Raw genomic sequence first — 21,222 nt, 5'->3', positions numbered from 1 at the left:
TAGAGAGTAGTAGTACATATAAGAATAATTCTTTGGTGTAATTATTACACCAATATTATTTATGTAGATTCTAATAACAAGTCGAGATAGGTACCTACTTGGAATTGAAAAAGCAGAATCTGCAGCGTACCGCATTAATACTTTCCACAAAAAATAATACTTCATCTGAAACACTCAGATTATTTAATATAAAACATTAAAACAAGAATGGCAGAAATTCCAGAAATATTGGCCAAATTTACGTCTCTCCAAAAATTAGATATTATTTAAAACTTAAATATTCTGCTAGAATTAAAAGAACGGAAATAATAAATAGACAATCATCACTTTGGCAAAAAAAAGCCACAATCACATAACTCATGCCTACTTCATCAGTAAAGAGCTAGCACCATGTATAATGTGTGATACATACAATGTATTTACCCAATGATACCTACTAACAATAAAGCATATTATAATGATCAAATGGTCCAAGTAAGTACATCAAAAACTCACCAAAAGTCTTTAACGAAGAGAAAACTTTAGTTATTGGTTCATTTTTTCTTTAGTCTATAATAAAGCCTACCATAAATTTAAGCTAAAAATTATAAAATTTCAAACAAGTGTTTACTTAACTTATAAAGATACAATTATTAATTAATATTAACATTTATTTTTAGCTATTAAATAATGAATGCAAAAAAAAAATAATATAATATAATTACTTCTCAACTCATGTAATTCCTTGTCCATTCATTTAAATTTGTACTAAAATATTTAAACTATAACAATAGATAGGTACCTATACCTATTGGTTAGACTAATTAAGTAGTAGATACCTATAAATAAGTAGTTTCTAGACATACCAAAAGAATTCATTACTATTTTTAAAAATGATTCTAAAGATATGTATAAGATATTATTCTATGGTATAGTACTTTCCCCTTTCATTTTCTTAACACATTTACTTATCCTTAATTCACACAAGAAAATTATTAAATTTTTGAATGAATTTAATGTTCCAAAAAATGTATTATTATTAGTTATTTTTTTTCCTTAACAATTTCACTAATATTCCATTCATTTTAAAAATTTGATTTATAAATAACTGTATTTCAATCAACATAACACATAATATAGTATGGTATAATAACTACAAAAATAATAATTTAGTTATTTTCTGCTCTTAAATAAAATAATTAAAACATTTATTACATAAATAACTTATTTTAACTTAAATTAATAGTTGAACTTATATAATATATAAATTTATAATCGGGTTGGTGTTTTAAATTGACCCAACAGTTTTTTATTTGGAGGTTTAGTGTGAACAATATTTAATGGTGGTGTTTTTCCATAAGCATTCAGCAATTTTATTCTTTTTTGAACAGGAGAAAATTCAGATTGAGATGTATTAGAAGTTTTCACAACCTTGACAGGTAATTCACCATAAGACCTATGCAATGTATTTCTTGATTTATTTAAACATTGGTCATTATTTATTGTTATTGTTTGTCCATGTCTATTACAAATTTCACTAAGTTTAGTTTGGCAGCATACCAAAAAATCTTGATTCTGTAAATTGATTATTTTAAATTAGTATACATTTATTCTCGTTATTAATTCATATACATAAAATAATCCTGTATTTTCTAACAATTTATAAATTCAAAGTTTAAAGACAATTTTTTTTTTAAATGGATAAACTTTTTCAAATATATTATTTATTGTTTTATTTTTGATTAGTTTATTGAATAAACTTCTGCAAAGAAACCCTATTATCATATTAACTGTAGATAATACCAAATGGAGTCAATTAACAACGTCCACATATGCTGTATTAAGCTATTTGGCATCATCTACTATATTATAAGATGCATTATAATTTGGTCAGCATTACAATTAAACTATTAGTTTTTATGTCTTTTACAAGTATGGACGTAGCAAGAGTGGGGCAAGGGGGCATTTGATCCCCTGCACTTCAAATTACATTCTAAACGTATGTAATAAGTAACAATCTTTACTAGAAAATTAAAAAGGCAAAAAAAAAGGTTATCAATTCTCCCCCCTGATTAAAATTCTAGCTATGACCATGTTTACAATATTATTTCATGTGTACCGTGTAAGTTGTTCATTGATATTTAAATTTTTTAATTTTTTAAATCCTAATTCAGCATACAACTCTACTGAAATATGATATGCAGTTAATGTATTCAACAACTTTTTTATGGCCTTCATGCTGTTTAAAAATAAAGAATAGAAATATTGAGCAAGATAAAAAACATACAGTTTAGCTAAAAATTATACACACATAGTCATGATATGTTTTGATATCTAAAACATCTTTTTTCTAGGTATGTGCTAAATAAAATATAAAGTTACTCTTATTCTGTAGATTGTGTACCTACATGCAATAATTTTTAAACAATTTAAACATAGATATTTATATGGTTATATAATATTATTATTATTACAAAGTGAAACAAAAAATTATATTTCTTATACTACTTACTTCAGGCTTTTTCATAAATATTTTATAATCATCAAAAATATTCAAAATATAATCAGTCTTAGGATTTGTTGTAAATAAAGATTGCTCTGTATTATATAACTTAGGCATAGAAGATAAATGATTGAATCCTTTAAATTTAATATTGATTCCCGATATTATACTGCCAGGGTGCATCATGTCATCATATCCATAATCCTAAATGATATTAAAATAAATTTTAATTTATAAATATAATTTTTAGCGTTAATAAGCTACCTTAATATTGCCTCGGAACAAAATACTGATTATATTCATTTCTTTATCTGATACATAGATTTCATTATAAGCATTATTTTTAATAACATTTGATACTACAATACCAACAATATCTAATTCATCAAAAAGTGGTAAAAATGTACCAGACCAAATATTTTTAAAATTTACTACATCACGTTTTACATACTCATCTGTATACCCTTGAAAATTAAAACGAGTATTTTTGTTGGTTGATAATTGTAGTTCACCATTTCTAAACAAAGTATTATTAAAATTATTAAAGTTCAATTTACCATACAATATTAATTTATTTAAAAATTTTAAGTTTTCATACATAAATCCATTAGTAGTAATATGTTGGAATGTACAATATTGTCCTTCAGTAGATTTATTCAAGATATCACTGACATCCTCTGAAGGATTCCAAATTGTAAGTAAAGCAGCTTTAAAACCAGTAGAAACATTCTTTTTATCAACCACACGTAACTATAATTTTAAAAGTAACATGTAAATACTAAGTAATAAAAAGTATTCTATGATTGACAGTTATGTGATAAAAATATAATTTGAATAAAAAGTAAAGATATAAATCAGACATTTAAAATACAATTCTAAGTAACATTGGTATATTTATACTATGCTTAGATACATTATTGAGAAAATGGTAAAATTATAATTTAAAATAACATTTAATTTAAATTTATATAGTTAAAGACTACATTAAATCTTAAAGATTTACAACCCATAAGTGGCAAACATCAAAACATGATATGAGAAAATATAGTCTAGATGTTATACCAAGCAATAAATCTCTTTATGATGCTTATTTAATCTAAAGTAATACACCCAAATACATCATACTTTGAGCACTAAGTTTCCCTTAAAAAATAGTAATGGAAAATATAATACTAATAATAATGGAATTCAAAAATATAATTTTTTTTTTTTTTGTTTTATACAAAGCATATTATAGATTTTTATTAGAAAACAAAAGATTTGAAATCATTGTAGAATGTATATAATAAAGAATAAATATCATAAAAAGTTATAAAACAGATCTAGAGTGAAAAGTTGTAGTAAAGGAGTAACTTAATTATTATTTTTAAATTTATTTAATTGTCTAGGAATGATTGATAATTTATTAAGACAGTTTCTCTGAGATAATTCCTAATACACCTATTGTGTAATTCCTATATTTATTAAAAAAAGTTTTACTTTTCAATAACTGATTTTCAAAAACACCCCCCAAAACTTTTTTTGTGTATGTCTCTAATTAAAATATTTAATTTTTAGTCAAGTAAAAATTACTATATTAATCTATATTATTGAATACAAGCAATTTATTTAGTAATAAGTAGTAACTTACACATAAATGTCCAAAGCCCCATAAAAAAAATATAAACATAAATGTTATTTACCTTTATCATAGGTATTACTTTACGAGCATCTTTAAATTGATCATTAAACACTCTATTGGCTCTATTTTGAAGTTCATTATAGAATCTTTCTTGCTCTGATTTTTTAAAATCTTTAAGAGCTTCCAATTTTTCTTGACTGAGTAATGACTATAAATAATTTTTAAGTATAATATTTGCATAAATTAATATTATAATTTAAAGCTAAGTAAATTACTTGAATTTCCAGTGGATCAGTAGAATTTTCTAGAATATTGCTCAATTCATCTACATTTAATTTATCTAAATTTTCTTTTTTCAAACTTGAAATATATTTTTTTGATACACTAGTTTTAGAAGCAATTTCAGCAATTAACTCAGTTTTTATCTTATTCGAAATTATTTCTAATGACTTTTGTTGGTATGCTTTATATTTTTCTGCTTCAATAGTTTCCATTTTCTCATTCCTAAAAACTAAATTAATTAATTAATATAGTTTTTAATTATACTCATTATTAAATGGCAGGCCAAATGTGTCAATCAAACTTTTAAGTCTGACATCTGTCTTATAAATACCATAATATAAAATTATTAACAAATATTTGCTGGGATCTTATTTTCATTTGTTTTAAATATAAATATATCATATTATAATATTTATTTTTTTAAATAATCAAGTAAATGTCCAATTACATGATAAATATTTTAATTAATTTGATAACAGTTATAGTAATAATTATATTATATGACAAAAATAAGATTATATTATTTATATATGTAGTAAATATTAAGGCAATAAGTTTTAAGATAAGGAATAATATGATATTGACATGATAAATCTAAGTTAATTTTTAATTATTGACTTTGTTTTTAAAAAAAATACTAAAACATATAATGATCGGGAGAAATTAAAGAGTCAACATTTAGTAAATCAACATGAGATATAATAAGAATTACAGGAAACCATGTAGTAAAATTTGAATATCTTCATATAAAACCAAGAGTCTTTAGAATATTACAATAAAATGTTCAATGTGTAGTGGAAGTTAAGTTACCAATCAAATGTGATACCAAGATCATTGATCACATTAACTAAGTCAAGGGATGTATTTTAATAAGTAATTAAACCTAATAGAAATATGAACTCGGTAAAAATTCATAGAATGAATAAAAGTTTAAACCTAAATTATCAGCTCAACACCTAATGCGCATAAGTTGTTTTGAAGTAACTGACAGTTATTTATAGGGTACATTTTTAAAAATAACTTCAGATCATCTGTAAACATTAAAAATATACTATTTCAAATTAAACTTATGACTCGTTAATCTCCCTCCCCCCAGCAGCGCCACTAATGATATATATCAAGAGCGATAGATTTATTATTTTTTAGCATGGCTAACCCATTTTTAACACCAGATAAATAAATAAAAAAATTATTAGAGAAATCATATACATATTATAATAAGATTATTTTTTTAATCAAGTATTTTTTTATTTTTTTATTAAGTAAATTAATTGAGTGTAAGTGGTTGTAAGAATCATACAAAAATAATTTAGGGTTCAACAAACTAACATCAATAATTGGGCATTGTTTGGTTTTAAATGTAGAAAATGTTGGTATCACCACTGTACATATTTATTTTACAAACAGTATACGTACCAGATTTTGAATTTGTTTTCTTTTCAAGAAACATTATTGGGTACTTTCTAAGTATCACAAGTGAAAGAGATCCTATTATTCCACCTTGTGGTAGAACTGATTCTAATGTAATAGGTATAGGCAATGTAGAGTATTTATGGAATCCTAATTTGGTATGCCAGCGTACTCTTCGTGTGCTGTTTGTTGATATCTTAAGTTTTACATCATTGTGAACCTTATACACAGAAAAAAAAATAGAACATTTAAATTTTATTTTAATTTTGAAGAAATTATTGACTAACAATATTGAAATTAAACAATTGTTTTATTTTTGTTAAATTGTTAAATTAAATGTATTAGCATGTCAATATTTAAGATTATACACCATAATATAAATATTATGTAATATTTCAATATTCTTATAGTTAAAGATATTTCAATTTATCAATATTACATGATATAATATTAAAACAGTACAATAATAATTGACTATAAAATAATTTTTTGATTAAGAGGACGTCGTACCCGCATATGTTGTCTCCTTCTTACAAATGCGTAACATGGCAAATAGTACTCTCAGAAGATCACGTTTAGCTCCTTCAGCTTGAAAATTAGAATGAATTGACCTCTTTTGAAATTTAGAAGTGAGAATATTGTCTAGGGCATCTCATAGGCTTTTTATTATATTTTAATTTTAAAGCGAGTTATGTGTGTTTTAAGACGTGCAAGCAATTTACAATTTTAAAATACTCAAAACTTGCTTTAAAATTAAAATATAATAAAAAGCCTATGAGATGCCCTAGATAATAATCTCACTTTTAAATTTCAAAAGAGGTCAATTCATTCTAATTTTCAAACTGAAGGAGCTAAACGTGATCTTCTGAGAGTACTATTTGCCATGTTACGCATTTGTAAGACGGAGACAACATATGCGGGTACGACGTCCTCTTAAATACTTGTTAATAAAATTTAATTTTATAATAAAAAAAAAAAAACTAGTATCCACAAAAATCATAGGCAGAATGAAGATGTATACTTGAGTGTTACACAAATAATAATTTTACTGTAAATAAGTTCATTGAAGAAAAAATATACATTATTATTTATTAAAAAAGATAAAATATTTACATCTAAAGGGTCAATTCCTTCTCCAGCACCAATAAGTTCTGCATTGTATATTATTAGTTTAGTACCAGCTTTTACAATGCCTTTATGTAAAAGCATATTCATCTCATCATCAATAATTCCTTGAACACTATACCAGCCATCAGTTAGTTCAATAGTATACGTTTCAGCTAAATTTGCCTAAAATATTTTAAGAATACATAATAAATTTAAATTATAAAATAGTCATATATCTCAAAATGTTAAATAATATATATAGGTACTTATTAAAAAAAACAACCTATTATATCTAATAGTAATATATTCAAAACAGTGGGTGAGCGAGTATTGTTCTGCTGTACAGTAGTTGTTAAGTGAGATCACTATAATGGATGTGGTCTATCAGCCTAAAATACTAACTAAATTGTATGGCATATATTATGATATTACTATTAGGTAATGTAATTTATTTTACTATTGATAATACAGTAGGTTGATACATGATTTTTATAAAAACATTGGTTTATAAATATTTGTATGTATAAAATATAATAATAAACATAAAAATGTTATGTTCTCATGAACAATATTCTTTAATTATAACAAAATAATAAATATCATTATTCATATTTTAAATATGTTATTTTGCTAAGCTTGATGTTCAAATGCATGACAAAATAAGTTATAATTATTTCATTGGCAAAATTTTTACATATCATAAAATCAACTTATTTGGGATGTCGCATTAAATTTCTAAGCTGATTGACTGAGCAAAAAATGTTTTATCCAAATTTTAAGAAATAAAACTAAAAAAATGTTAAATTAAAAATATCTACAATAACTTAAAAAAGTCAACATTTTTGAAAAATTTATCATATAAAAAAAATTATTATATAAACATTGGGTCAAAATTTTAAGTATCTTTGGTTACTCATTTTTAAACTACAACAAAATAATAAAAATCGTTTAAAGAGAAATAGTTACTTTACAAGTAATTATGCAATGTTGTAAAAATATGAACTTCTAAAATTTATAAAATTTTTTAAATATTTTATACAAAAATACACATTTCTATGAATTTCTAATAATAAAATGATTTGAAAATGTTTGAGATTTTATAAAATTATAAAATTAAATTAAATATATCGACTGTAAGATAATACATAACACTAAAATATCTTTAAAGGTGAAACTATCTAGATTTATTCAATATTGGAATGCTGTTAGTTTCATAAATATATGTTCAGTAAAATATCATAGAATACTAACCATACTTACTTTATTAACTTTTGAAACACATAAAACTATCCTTTTCGATGTAGTTTCATCTTTTTCAAGTATCTTTTTTAATGCAGATCTTTGACATTTTTCTATTTCTCTATAATATCTATATAATAGTTGGTGTATTATATTTTTTGCAGTTAATAACCTAAAAATGTTCAAATCATTAAATGTTTAATTTAAATAATTAAGTACCAAATAAAAATAGCTATTATCACAATACATTTTTATAGCACTGGTTATAAATTCATAATATGAATATGCGGAAATAAGGAACTGAAGTGTCTAAACATTTTATATTTTGCCTTAGTTCATTGAATTATAGAATTTGGCTCTATCGTATAGAACCCTATAAAAATAGCTTTAATTAATAATTTGATAAGGTTTAAATAAAATTTCTGTGTATGATCAGTCATAAATTAATTTAATCGGGTTAACCATTATCCAATTTAGAAAAAAAACTACAATACCTATTCTATCTTTATCATCACAAAGAAACTACAGTGATGCTATATTCCTATTTGAATTATTAAACAGCAATATAATATGTCCTGAACTCTTGAATAAAATTCATTTTGGAATTTCTCAAATTTTAATTAGAATCAACTAATATTATTAAATGGATAATTATAATTATAATTTTGTAATATAACCTCCATTAATGATTTTGATTTTTTTTATTCTGAAGATTAAATTATTTATACATGTTTCAAGGTATATTTTAAAGCTAAGCTTACAGTTTATCTGGAATATTCAGAAATTATTCAAATTTTACCAGGTCATTAAAGGATATTTTAGAAAATCCCCAAAGAATCATCCGAAATATGTCACTGAGTGCAATAAAAAATATTGCTTTACATTTAGTAATACTAAGAGATAATTCTAAAACATTACACCAGATAATGAATATATCAAAAGTGTTTTTGAGGATTTGGAAATTATAAGAAAAATTACACAAACAATCATAACTATTAGCAAAAAAAAAACACCAATTTGAAAGTCTACAGAATACATGATATTTATAAAAATGTTAAATAATGGTATGCTTAATTTATGAATTATAGAAAATTTTTAAAATAATAAAAAAGCTGACATACAAAAATATAAAATATTCTTAAATTGAAGTTTGATAATTGAATAGTTCACTTTAATGTTAACTAACAACATAAGATTAATTCTGCTAAGTGCAAATCGTCTATAAATAAAATGCTTAGTGTTAATATTTTCAATAAATAGCTAAGAAGATAAGAAAACAAGATAGAATTATTGACTAGGTGCTATTTAGGTGGTATAGTAGCGGTATTTTTATTAACTTTAAATTTATTGTTTAATAATCAGAAATAATTTCCTAAAAATTGTATAACAAATATTGAGTATTAAATAAAAAGTATTTAAATATTCAAATTTTAGATGAGTAGAGAAGTGGGCTAAAAATTGATGGTAATAGAACTTTAACTTTAGCACAATATATTATATATATAAATATTTACTTGTTTCCAAAATGATTAGGAAAACAAATTTCAGTAGCAGCTAATTTCCACACAATTAAACGAAAATGGTTTTCTATCCATCCATTAGGAATGAGTTTGCAATCAACAAAATTGTGTGATAAAAAAAAGTATTTTACATCTTGAAAATTGTACATTTTATTTTCACGGCCATCAGGTAATTTATAATTTCTGTAAAAAAAATATGTTATTAAAATATATTTAATTTAAAATTAAAGAAAATTAAAACATACTTTTCCCAATATAACTTCAAATTTATAGCATTATCAACATTCAATTTGATTAATTCTTTTGCAACACCATTCTCAGGAAACTAAAATTATTTTTAAAATAACTAATTAATATAATTATTAAAACAAAATAGATATAAATATAATGGACTTAATTATTTTAATAAAATATCAAGCAAAGTTTATAATAAATATTATACAACCTGTGTAGTAAAATAAACATATTATATTCAATTAAATACCTTACATTATATGCTAATACTACAATAATTCATCAATAATAAAATGTTTCATAATATATACATCTATTGTACTTCCATACTAATATAAATATAAAAATTTTTAGATAATAAAATATATTTTACTTAAAACACTAATACATAATAAATACCTGTTTCGTAGTAAATATTTTTGGTAAGACCCAATCAACCACTTCTGGTAATAATATTTTAGGTCCATTTAATTTTTTTGATAAGTAATCACTAAATGAAGCATTTAACTCGTCAATTTCCCACCTTTCATTATGTACTGTTTTTTTTATTTTATAATCAATTTCATATTTATTTATAGGACTTCCTGGACGTTTATTTCTTAGTACTGGCTTACAAACAACTTGATCCCTTTCAAACTTTTCAACTGTGTTAATTAAAGATAAATCATCTTCAAATGTACATTCTTCTTCGTGTTTTACAGTTTCAAAATAGTTTGATTTAGTTTTTGGATTGTTGGTTGATTTTGAGACTTTGTTAAAATTATTACAATCACTTGCAATGGCCATTATTTTTAATGAACTATCAAATAATTGTGTATCATCTTTATATGTTACTTGATTATTTTGTAACGATTTGTCAAATTCTTTAATAGATTTACCTTCAGCATTCAATAGTTGTTCATAAAAGTTAGAGTTTGTATTAGTTGTATCTTTAAAAATTGTTGATGATTCATTTAATTCATCTTTTAACATAGTTTGAACTTTTTGTAAAGCTGTATCTGATACTTTAATAGATTTTCCTCCAGCTGTTGAGAAACCTTTACAGATATTAGTCTTTGTATTAATTATATCTTTAGTTGCTGTTGATGATTCATTCAATTCATCTTTTAACATAGTTTGAACTTTTTGTAAAGCTGTATCTGATACTTTAATAGATTTTCCTCCAGCTGTTGAGAAACCTTTACAGATATTAGTCTTTGTATTAATTATATCTTTAGTTGCTGTTGATGATTCATTCAGTTCATCTTTTAACATAGTTTGAACTTTTTGTAAAGCTGTATCTGATACTTTAATCGATTTTCCTCCAGCTGTTGAGAAACCTTTACAGATATTAGTCTTTGTAATAATTATATCTTTAGTTGCTGTTGATGATTCATTCAATTCATCTTTTAACATAGTTTGAACTTTTTGTAAAGCTGTATCTGATACTTTAATAGATTTTCCTCCAGCTGTTGAGAAACCTTTATAGATATTAGTCTTTGTATTAATTATATCTTTAGTTGCTGTTGATGATTCATTCAATTCATCTTTTAACATAGTTTGAATTTTTTGTAAAGCTGTATCTGATACTTTAATCGATTTTCCTCCAGCTGTTGAGAAACCTTTACAGATATTAGTCTTTGTATTAATTATATCTTTAGTTGCTGTTGATGATTCATTCAATTCATCTTTTAACATAGTTTGAACTTTTTTTAAAGCTGTATCTGATACTTTAATAGATTTTCCTCCAGCTGTTGAGAAACCTTTACAGATATTAGTCTTTGTAATAATTATATCTTTAGTTGCTGTTGATGATTCATTCAATTCATCTTTTAACATAGTTTGAACTTTTTGTAAAGCTGTATCTGAAATTTTAATAGATTTACCTCCAGCTGTTGAGAAACCTTTACATAGTTTATTATTTGTTATGTTTTCATCTTGAGTCACAATTGGAGATTCATTTAGTTCATTTCTACTGATTGATTGGAATATTTCTAATCTTTCATTAATGTTATCTAATGAATTACTTTTTTTTAAATTAACCTTATGGTTAATAAAATCTAATGATGTGCTTATAACTGCTTCACAATCTTCATGGAAATTATTTTCTTTTACATTATTGCTTAAATTAGATACATTACTAGTATACTGTTGTGACCACTGATCATCAAATGATTCTAATGGTTCTGTTATATCAGCTATTTCACACATCTGTGTATTTCCAATGTCATTCATATCTTCAGGATCTAAAAAGTTACATTTTGAATCACTTATAATATATGTGTTAAACTTATTATTTTTAGATTGTTCACTTTCATATTTAGATACGTTTGTTTCTTTATTTTTAAGTTGATTTAAAGAGGTAAATTCTCCTTCAAAACATAATTTATTCTTTGATTTAGATTCAGCCAATACATTATCTTCCATACTTAATGCCAATTGTAATAATTTGTTTTCTTCCTCCGTATCATCAAGTTTAGGTGTATTATTTCCATAAAGAAAAAATGCTAATTTTTTTTTTTTATCAGTATCAACACTTTTTTTTACTTCCTCAGTTAAACTATCATCAAAAATTTCTGACATTTGACATACTTGTTCCAATATATCCAAAGAAATGTTAAGTGAATCTTGATCTGTTTCTAAATTAGACAAACTATTTGTTTTATCTTTTTCAAATAAGCATCTTTTAGCTTTTTCATTATTATTATTTTCATTTATTTGTCTTGTATTTTCAGATAATTTTGTTAATGAATCGACAGTATTACATTTATGAGTTGGTTCAATTATAGTTTTGTTTGTTTTCCATTTGTTTAATTCATGACTTTTACAAAGATTTGATGAATTCTGATATTTCAGTGGATTCTATTTGAGAAAAGTATAATATAGTATATTGATAATATTTTAAAGTAAAAAATAAATAAATAAATAAAGCATAAACATAAATTTACCAATGAAAAATCGATGTCTGTATGTGATTTATGTTGATAAATATCTTTATGATTATATAAGTTTTGTTTTAAAGTAGACGTAGACATTATTGGACTGAGACTGAAAAATAATTTTTAAATATTAATTATAACTTACAAAATTTATTTAGAAACAAATTAAGGATATAATCTGTCTAATGAGAAAACATACTACACGCGACAAAAATCGGTTTTTCTTTATATCTCATGAGACATCTTGCCAGGTCCTGATGGCAAAGTATTACATAGGGAAACATAAAAAAAATCATGTTCTCTGATTGGACAGAGTAAGAAATTTAAAAAAAATTGTAAATAAAGAAATATTACTTCATTATTATTCTTGAATCCATTTCTAATTTGTTAAAATGCCGAGTATTTGGTGTTGATTGTAAATTACTTAATAAATTCAACTTCTTTAATACTTTTGGTTGGTTAATACTTGGAGTTGATTCTGTTAAGACTTTTATTTCTTGATTTTCCTGAATTATATTCATATTAATATTAAATAATAATAAAAAATTGTAATAATGACCCACTAATGTCTTTCAATTGTGAGACTTCAGCCCAAAGTCTTTTTCTGTATTTAACGTTATTATTTATTTTATAATCAATGATTATTGTATATTTTTTAATACTCCTACTAGGTATTTTTTATTTTGATTTTTTTTTTAATTATCATGACTTAGATACAAATTGGTATGTACCCAACAATATAAATTAAGTGACTTGCAATTTGCTCAAATTAGTCAAAATGTTAGTATTGTTATTAATAATTGGGTAATAAAAATTACATGATGCTCACGTGGACTTTTATTTTTGTGATTTTTTTTTTTTGTAAAGTTATTTTATCAGAACATATTTATTTTTTAAGTATTCTTTTTAATTTAAAGCTTTACATTTATATAATTTCCTAATCAGTATAATTTTTCATGTTTTTTTTTTTTGATAATTTGATGTTTAAATATAGAATATTTACTTAGCTAATACAACAAACATTTTATAGAAAGTCCTACTATAATACAATTTTATATGATCCATTTTCATAAAAGATTTAATTGTAGTAATTGTGATAAAAGTTCAGTTAAATAATATGTATGTTATAAATATAAATATTTTATGTAGATTATATGCAAATATGCAATATAGTTTTTTTTTACTATTTCATACCTTTGTAATTGGATTTAATCCTTGAGGATTTGAAGTATTATATGGTATACTACAATCTTGTAAAGATGATTTAATTGTAGGACTTTTAGCTCTCAAATTGTGTTTAATTTCATGACTTTTATTTTGCTTTTCCATCTGTAAAATAACATTTTAAAACTTATGAAAAAAAAATAACACCAATTGTAAATAAAATATAGTTAATATTTTCAGAACAACTTTTTTTTTTAAAATTATTTAACAATAACATTTTTAATTTTTTTTAATTACTATTTAAATAAAATTATTTTAATTTTATGGTACAATTAGACTTGGTAATGAAGTTATATATATCAAAGATGCATAATTTGTAATCTATCTAAATTAATTTTTTTTTTCATTTATTATTCTGTCAAAATTACAAATAAAAAAAATATATAACATAAAAATTATTAATTTAACAAAATAGTTGTATTTTTCAAACATAATTAATGATTAACTATATTTTTCTTAAAAATGATTTAGAAAAAGTATTATTTATCTTGGTATTTTTATGACCAATATATTTTTTTTCGAGTCATCAACTTCAGGGTCTTATTAATTTTTTTCTTGAACCCTCATATAAATAAATATTTAGTAGTATCATTGTTTTTTTAAAAAAAATAATGATAATCAAGTATCAATCAAATAATAACTAATTACAAATTTTCAGATTACTTCTTGTATTTTATATTTTATTTTAAGAAATAATTAAATACACAATTTTGGTGTAATTTGTAACCAGTCACAATTAAATAAGAAACTTGGCCATCAATAGTGTCACAACTGTCACTGTTACCAAGTACCTAATACATTTCTAAAGAAAATTTTCTGTTTACATACTAAATACATAGGTACTACCTGTACAGAATTTATATTAAAAACAATTACCTACCTTATTATCCTTATTTATGAATGATAACTTATAAACAAATTATTAAACAGCTACTATTTTATATAATATATTTCTTTAAGTATTTGGGACAATAAATAAAACATGTAAAAATTATTTGTCATTTTACTCTTAAACATTATCCACAGTGAAAATGTATGTCATAGTTATACATTTTGTAATAAAACAATGAGAGCTAGATAGACTTTTGAATAATAAGATATGAGAATTAAGTACTAAAATTTGTTTTCAGCCTTTAAATTTAAGTATTAGAATTTAGTATAAACTTTTTTGAACTTTTGAAGCATTAATTTGAATAGAGATTATAAGTAACTTAACTGTGCATTTGCTTATTTTAAACAATGATAACAATGTTTATACTACAGATAGTAGATATCATTGATATTGTTCAAGCTTCAAGCACTATAATATTATCAGCTAGGTATAATGAATATTGAATATTCTTTTCTTACATAATATAATGCACTTTATTATAATGTTTATGATAAAATTATAATTTATAATGTAATATACAATTGTAATTTGATAAAATTTAAAAGTTTTAAATGTACGCCATATATACGGTGTCTCCGTCATATAAACGCAAAGCATAACAAATTATTTATTTATAGTTGAATTTGAATTGTTGAAATCCTCCTTCTGTTCATATTCGAATAAAAGATCTTTAATGAGTTTAATGACATTTAAAAATTACAAGTCAGATTTTTAATAACTGTGTTATTAAATAAAATGGGAATGAGCATGTTAGGTGAATTACCTTGTATATTATAATTCATTATATAGTTATTACATAATTTTCAAAATTAATTTTCATTGTAATCGTATTTTTAATTATTAACCTAAGTAGTGGTTTAATGACATGCAACGCATTTCTTGTTGATGTGCAGTGTAATAGTACACCTTGTTTTATTTTATTCAAAAAAATATGCTCAGAAAAAAAACATGAGCTATTTCTTTACTAAGTAAAAAAAATAGAATAATTGCTCGTAAAAATTGTTTTTCTTTTTGATGTACATCTGAGATTTTTTTCCACATGGCTCAACCTTATAAATTATAATAAATGTTGGCTTGGACCATTATGATTTAAGATTATTACCCACATATACGAAAAAAATTCTGGCGCCACAACAAATCATGGCTAAAACAATGGTTATTTAAAATTTGAATCATAAAATTCATCAGCCATGATTTATTAATACATTGTTATTATAGAACAATATGGATTATGGTTTCAACTTTTAAGCTCTAAACAGTCTAAACCAAATTTATAAATACACCTTGATATATATTAGATTGATGGTACTATACTGTTATCTATGACTGCGGTTACTCGTGAACCTCGGTAGTCTCAATTTATTACAAGAATAATTATGATTTGTGCTATGCTTTTACAATTTCTTTGAAATGTACTTAAAACCTGTTATGGTATTACATTTTTATGTATGTTCATAACACAAAAGTTCTAAATATTTTCAAATATTAATCAAAGATTTTTGAAATACACGTCTTATAATTAAAATTAATAACGACATTTACCATTATTGCCGAACAGAATAATAGTCAAAGCCCGCAAAAAAATTGTGATTCATAATAGAGGTTTATAAAAGATGGAATTTATAGATAGAATCACGGATTAAAATATATTAATATTAGTGTTGCATTTTAATTTTTGGATAAAAATTTATTATATAGATTGTCTAATGTCTAATATCTGTGAACAATGTCTGATCATTATTTATGTTTACACTGTTTACAAACCAGTGACCACAGTAAGTTGAAGGAAGGAGCAGTACTGTTTAGTCTGTTTGCCGTCTGGTTACCTGGTAGGAGTTTATAGGAAGTGCATAGGTATTAGGTACACTGTTAACTCTGTTATCATAACAAATTGAGTTTTCGACTGAATCATTACGGTTGACTGTGGTTGTGTAGTGTGTTTGTACTTTGTATACTGTGTGTCGTACTCCACTAACTCGTCTGCTTATGTATAGTATATTCTGTGGTATAATATATAATTTAATGTATTAATATACCTATATTTAATGAATAATAGAAGTGTCACTATGTTTAATGATATTTTGTACTTACCTACAACGTTGTAAAAAAAAAAAAAAAACTGTGAAGTGTGAAGGTACCTTATTGTCGATTTAAATGTTTTACGTATTTATCTAAATTGTAATCCACATTTTACGAAATCTAAGTTTTTTAATTTTGTTCTAACACATAAATTGAATAAGACAACTCTTCAAGTAAAAATGTTATTTTAATAATATTATATCCGTCATTGGATTAAGTTGAATTATGTCAACTTTTTCACTGTTCAATTGTACAATTATTCGTGTAAGTATATAGTAATATATTATAAAGATAATGAATTGTATATGGGATTTTATTAGGGCTGGGCCATCATTCATTCGTAATTTTGAAATAGAAATAAGGTTTACAATGGTAATAATGATTATTCATTATGATTTAGATCAGTGGTTCTTAACCGGTGTTTCATAGAAGACAAATGATCCATAAACTTCACAAAAAATCCACCAAAATTTTAAAATTAATGAAAAAAAAATTGTTTACATACTGTAAAAATTTCTAATTTTGTCTTAGCTACATTATATCCTATTCTTTAAAGACTATGTCTATGTAATTTTAAATTAATTATGCAATTTAAATAATATATATATATTTAACTACTGTTTTATCTTGTGGTTATAATATGCAAACATTTTATCGAGCATTTTATAAAGATTTCCATTATTTTCAAAACAGATTAAGAACCACATTTTAAATAATAAAATAGATTTATTGGTTTTTAAGAAGGTGTTATACTTATTATTCTTTCAATAGAAAATAGAAGACTTGTTAAATATTATACTTGATACTGATTAAAAAGTCTATTAAATTTGTATAGGTAGTTAATGTTAAATTAATAATTACTTAATATCTGATATCAAAATCTAGTTAAGTAATTAAAAAATATTATATTTGATGTTATTATATCATAATAATAAGTAATAACTTATATGTATATATATTTAATATCTATATAACATATATGTATATCTATGTAGATGTATAAATTAATGTTTTTTTGTTCTCTATAGCTTTAAATATTATTGAACCATTTTCAATAAAAGTTATTTATTAATAAATTTATCAAGACTTTGAGGGTGTTTGTAGCTTATTTTTTGACCCCTTCCCATATATGGTGGATTATTCATGAACTCAGTTTTGGCTCTCATAAATCATATATTTTTTAATTTATTGAAATTTTTGTCATTAGTTATAGATTGAAATAAGTAAAAATACATGATTAAATATTTAATAATTATATATTTAAAAATATTTTTAAATTTTTAAATCTTAAATTTAAATACTTTAATGATCACAATTACAAAGATTACTTTAATAATTAATTACAATTATGATTTATTTTCTTAATTCTGGTCATGTTTTTGATATAAACATCAGCATTTGTTGAATCTGTCTCCCGTTTTTTTATGTTAACATAAAGAATATGTCCAGAATTAACAAGTAGAAAATTATAAAATTAATCATTATGATTATGTCTATGTTATATATTTCAACTGAAAAAAAAAAGTAGAAAACGATAAAAATATAGATTAATTTTAACTCTGCAATAGTCAGATAATACAGATAGTATTTAAGAAAATGTTGGTTTATAAATATAATGTTATTTAATAGTTGGATTATTTAGTTTTTATTTTAATGAAGCTTTATGTATATATATCATATTTGGTATAAGTGTTTTCAAAAATATTATTTTTGTGTTCAATCTAATATTTATATGCTAGAATAAAACATAAACTATCCATATTTCCAAATCTTATTTTAGTATTGAAAAAAATAAAATTTGTATTTACAGATATCTTTGTTATACTATAAATATTCTAAAAGTATTTTAAAATAAATAGGTACCTACTAAATAATACATTTCTATATTTATATAAATTGGAAAATTAATTTTACATTATTTAGAAAGTTTTATTTTAAAATCAAATAAAAAAAATTTTAAATCTTAGTTTTTAAAATAAAGGTTACTTTGTTTTAATCTTGGTATCCAGATATTTCCATATCCCTTGTACCTATGTTTAAAAATGTGCCTATAATAATATAAGTATTTTCTAAGTATTAAGCTCGAGTAACACAAATAAAAAATTATATTGTTCAAGTGTCTTAAATTATTTATAGTTTTGTTAAATAAACTAGTAGAGATAATAATCCAATAAATTTTTAAAAATTTAATATAAAGTAATATAAGTATAAATTGTTTGTTGTACATAATACAAAATAACAAAAATAATTTGGTAAATGATAATGATTCAATTTAGTTAAAGTCCACTTGACTGATAAAAAAATATATTCATTGACAACCTTTATTTAAAATTAAATAGTTGAAAATCATTTTTTAGTATGACATAATGTGTTACTGATTTAAAATATAATAATGGTTCTAAAAGAGTTCTAAACATAAAAATTTTATTTATATAGGTATTTACCCTATCAATACTGTTGTTTTTTGATACAATTTTTTATACTTATCAATTTAAGCATAATTTTTTAATAGTTTTTAAAATATTTATTTAATATTTAGTTTATTCTTTGTCCTATTGTGCTTAAAAATGTCAATTTATTATGTTTTAAAATTTAAATAGAATTCCTTTATATTTTATAACTATAAGAATACATTAGCAGCCACGTGGACTACAATTTATTGATAATTTCATATTTATTGGATTATTAAATTTGCATTTGTATATTTAATCATATTAAATATAATGAGAAGTATAAATATTGGCTAAGTTAAAGCCCAGCCCTAATTGAAAATTGAAATATAATTAAATATGATAGGTATTTTAAGATGTTAGATATTTGTTCTATGAGAAATTATTTTTTACAATTTAAATGTTATGGTGATCTATATTATAAAAGTAACATACTATATATCTAGTGCTAAATGGAATCAGTAAACGTCGAAACTAAAGATGACATTTTGCAAAGACATAGAAATGAGAAAAAAGACATGCAATGTAAGATTCAATCAATGAAGAAGTCTGTAGCAAAAGGTGATCGGAAAAAGAAGAAAGAAGTTGCTGAGCAAACAGCAGAAATTGAAGCCAAATTAAAGCATAAACATTTAGAAGAATTAAATACATTTACAGAGGAAAATGAAGAACCATCTCTGATTAAAAATTTTCAAGAAATTAAAATTAATGATACCACTGCTAAAGTTAGTAGAGCAGAAAAAAGGCGATCAAAAAAAATCACTCAATTAAAAGAGCGACAAGCATTAATTGAAGAACATGATATTCAAAACATTGGTGGTACACGACATATAGAAACTCAAACTTTAGTTAAAAAACTCAAGAATTTGGGTTTCGTTATTTTTGATATTCCTTCAGATGGCAATTGTTTGTATAGTGCTATTGTACACCAGCTTAAAGAAATATGTGGACAAACTTTTACTGTACCTGAAATTCGACTTAAAACTTCTGAATTTATCAAATGCAACAAAGATGACTTTATTCCTTATTTGAGTCATCCAGATACTGGAGAAATGTTAACAGATCAACAATTCAATGAATATTGCTATCAAGTAGCAAATTCAGTTCAATGGGGTGGTGAAATTGAACTAAGAGCTTTATCCCATATATTCAAAATACCAATCAAAGTAATTCAAGCTGAAGGATCTGATATCACTATTGGAATAGAGTATACTAATTGTAATAAAATATTAACATTAGTGTTTCATCGGCATATGTATGGTTTAGGTGAACATTATAATTCTGTATGCTCAATTTAGTGTATTCATGTTGTATACTGAATGTTTCTAATATTGATTAAATATATAATTCACTTGAAAATTAATTGCATTTCTTAATCTAAAATTACTCTTACTATATTTAAAAAAATAATTTGTTCTTATACTCCTGATAAACACAAGGTTGTATTAATAAATTATCAGTATTTACAGCATAGTAGTGAAGTTTATATATATATAATCAAAAGTATTAATATTTTATATATTAAACATATACATCGATAAAATATTATAGCTATGCATAATACATATTTGTTTTTTATGGTTATTAGGACCGGACTGAAAGTATTTAAGAAATTATTCATTAATATTCTTAAATCATCTAGATAACTAATGTGATTTTTCATCAGAAACATAAAATAATGAATAAATAATGACATATGAAATGATGATTTGATTTGTTTTGGGACTAAATACTATTTTAAAAGTGTAATCCCAATCATTTTTG

At 23.1% G+C, this 21,222-nt stretch overlaps 2 protein-coding genes across 3 annotated transcripts; one reads left to right on the top strand and one right to left on the bottom strand.

Annotated features, from left to right (window-relative positions):
• Positions 1-1,184: 1,184 nt before the first annotated feature.
• LOC112598640 (breast cancer type 2 susceptibility protein homolog) lies at positions 1,185-15,021 on the bottom strand. 2 transcript variants are annotated; one of them, XM_025345163.1, is made up of 16 exons: positions 14,918-15,021; positions 14,008-14,142; positions 13,168-13,319; positions 12,823-12,922; positions 10,295-12,736; positions 9,907-9,986; positions 9,656-9,844; positions 8,154-8,313; positions 6,909-7,085; positions 5,802-6,015; positions 4,379-4,614; positions 4,165-4,311; positions 3,081-3,232; positions 2,747-2,999; positions 2,492-2,686; positions 1,185-1,554 (listed from the first exon to the last, which is right to left on the bottom strand). In XM_025345163.1, exons 2-16 carry the CDS (start codon positions 14,140-14,142, stop codon positions 1,249-1,251), a joined length of 4,938 nt encoding a protein of 1,645 aa, XP_025200948.1. In that variant the 5' UTR covers positions 14,918-15,021; the 3' UTR covers positions 1,185-1,248. The 2 variants fall into 2 exon arrangements, with proteins under 2 accessions (XP_025200948.1, XP_025200949.1); XM_025345164.1 differs by having other exon boundaries at positions 8,163-8,313.
• Positions 15,022-16,828: 1,807 nt separating this feature from the next.
• LOC112598633 (deubiquitinase OTUD6B) lies at positions 16,829-20,817 on the top strand. Its single transcript, XM_025345154.1, has 2 exons — positions 16,829-17,272; positions 19,905-20,817. Exon 2 carries the CDS (start codon positions 19,911-19,913, stop codon positions 20,754-20,756), a length of 846 nt encoding a protein of 281 aa, XP_025200939.1. The 5' UTR covers positions 16,829-17,272; positions 19,905-19,910; the 3' UTR covers positions 20,757-20,817.
• The last annotated feature ends 405 nt before the right edge of the window (positions 20,818-21,222 follow it).

This window comes from Melanaphis sacchari, unplaced genomic scaffold, assembly GCF_002803265.2.
Source record: "Melanaphis sacchari strain LSU unplaced genomic scaffold, SCAv2.0 Contig49_pilon_pilon, whole genome shotgun sequence".
Classification (NCBI taxonomy): domain Eukaryota; kingdom Metazoa; phylum Arthropoda; class Insecta; order Hemiptera; family Aphididae; genus Melanaphis; species Melanaphis sacchari.
Note: the sequence above shows the minus strand (reverse complement) of the source record. Positions and strands in the feature narration are given on the sequence as shown.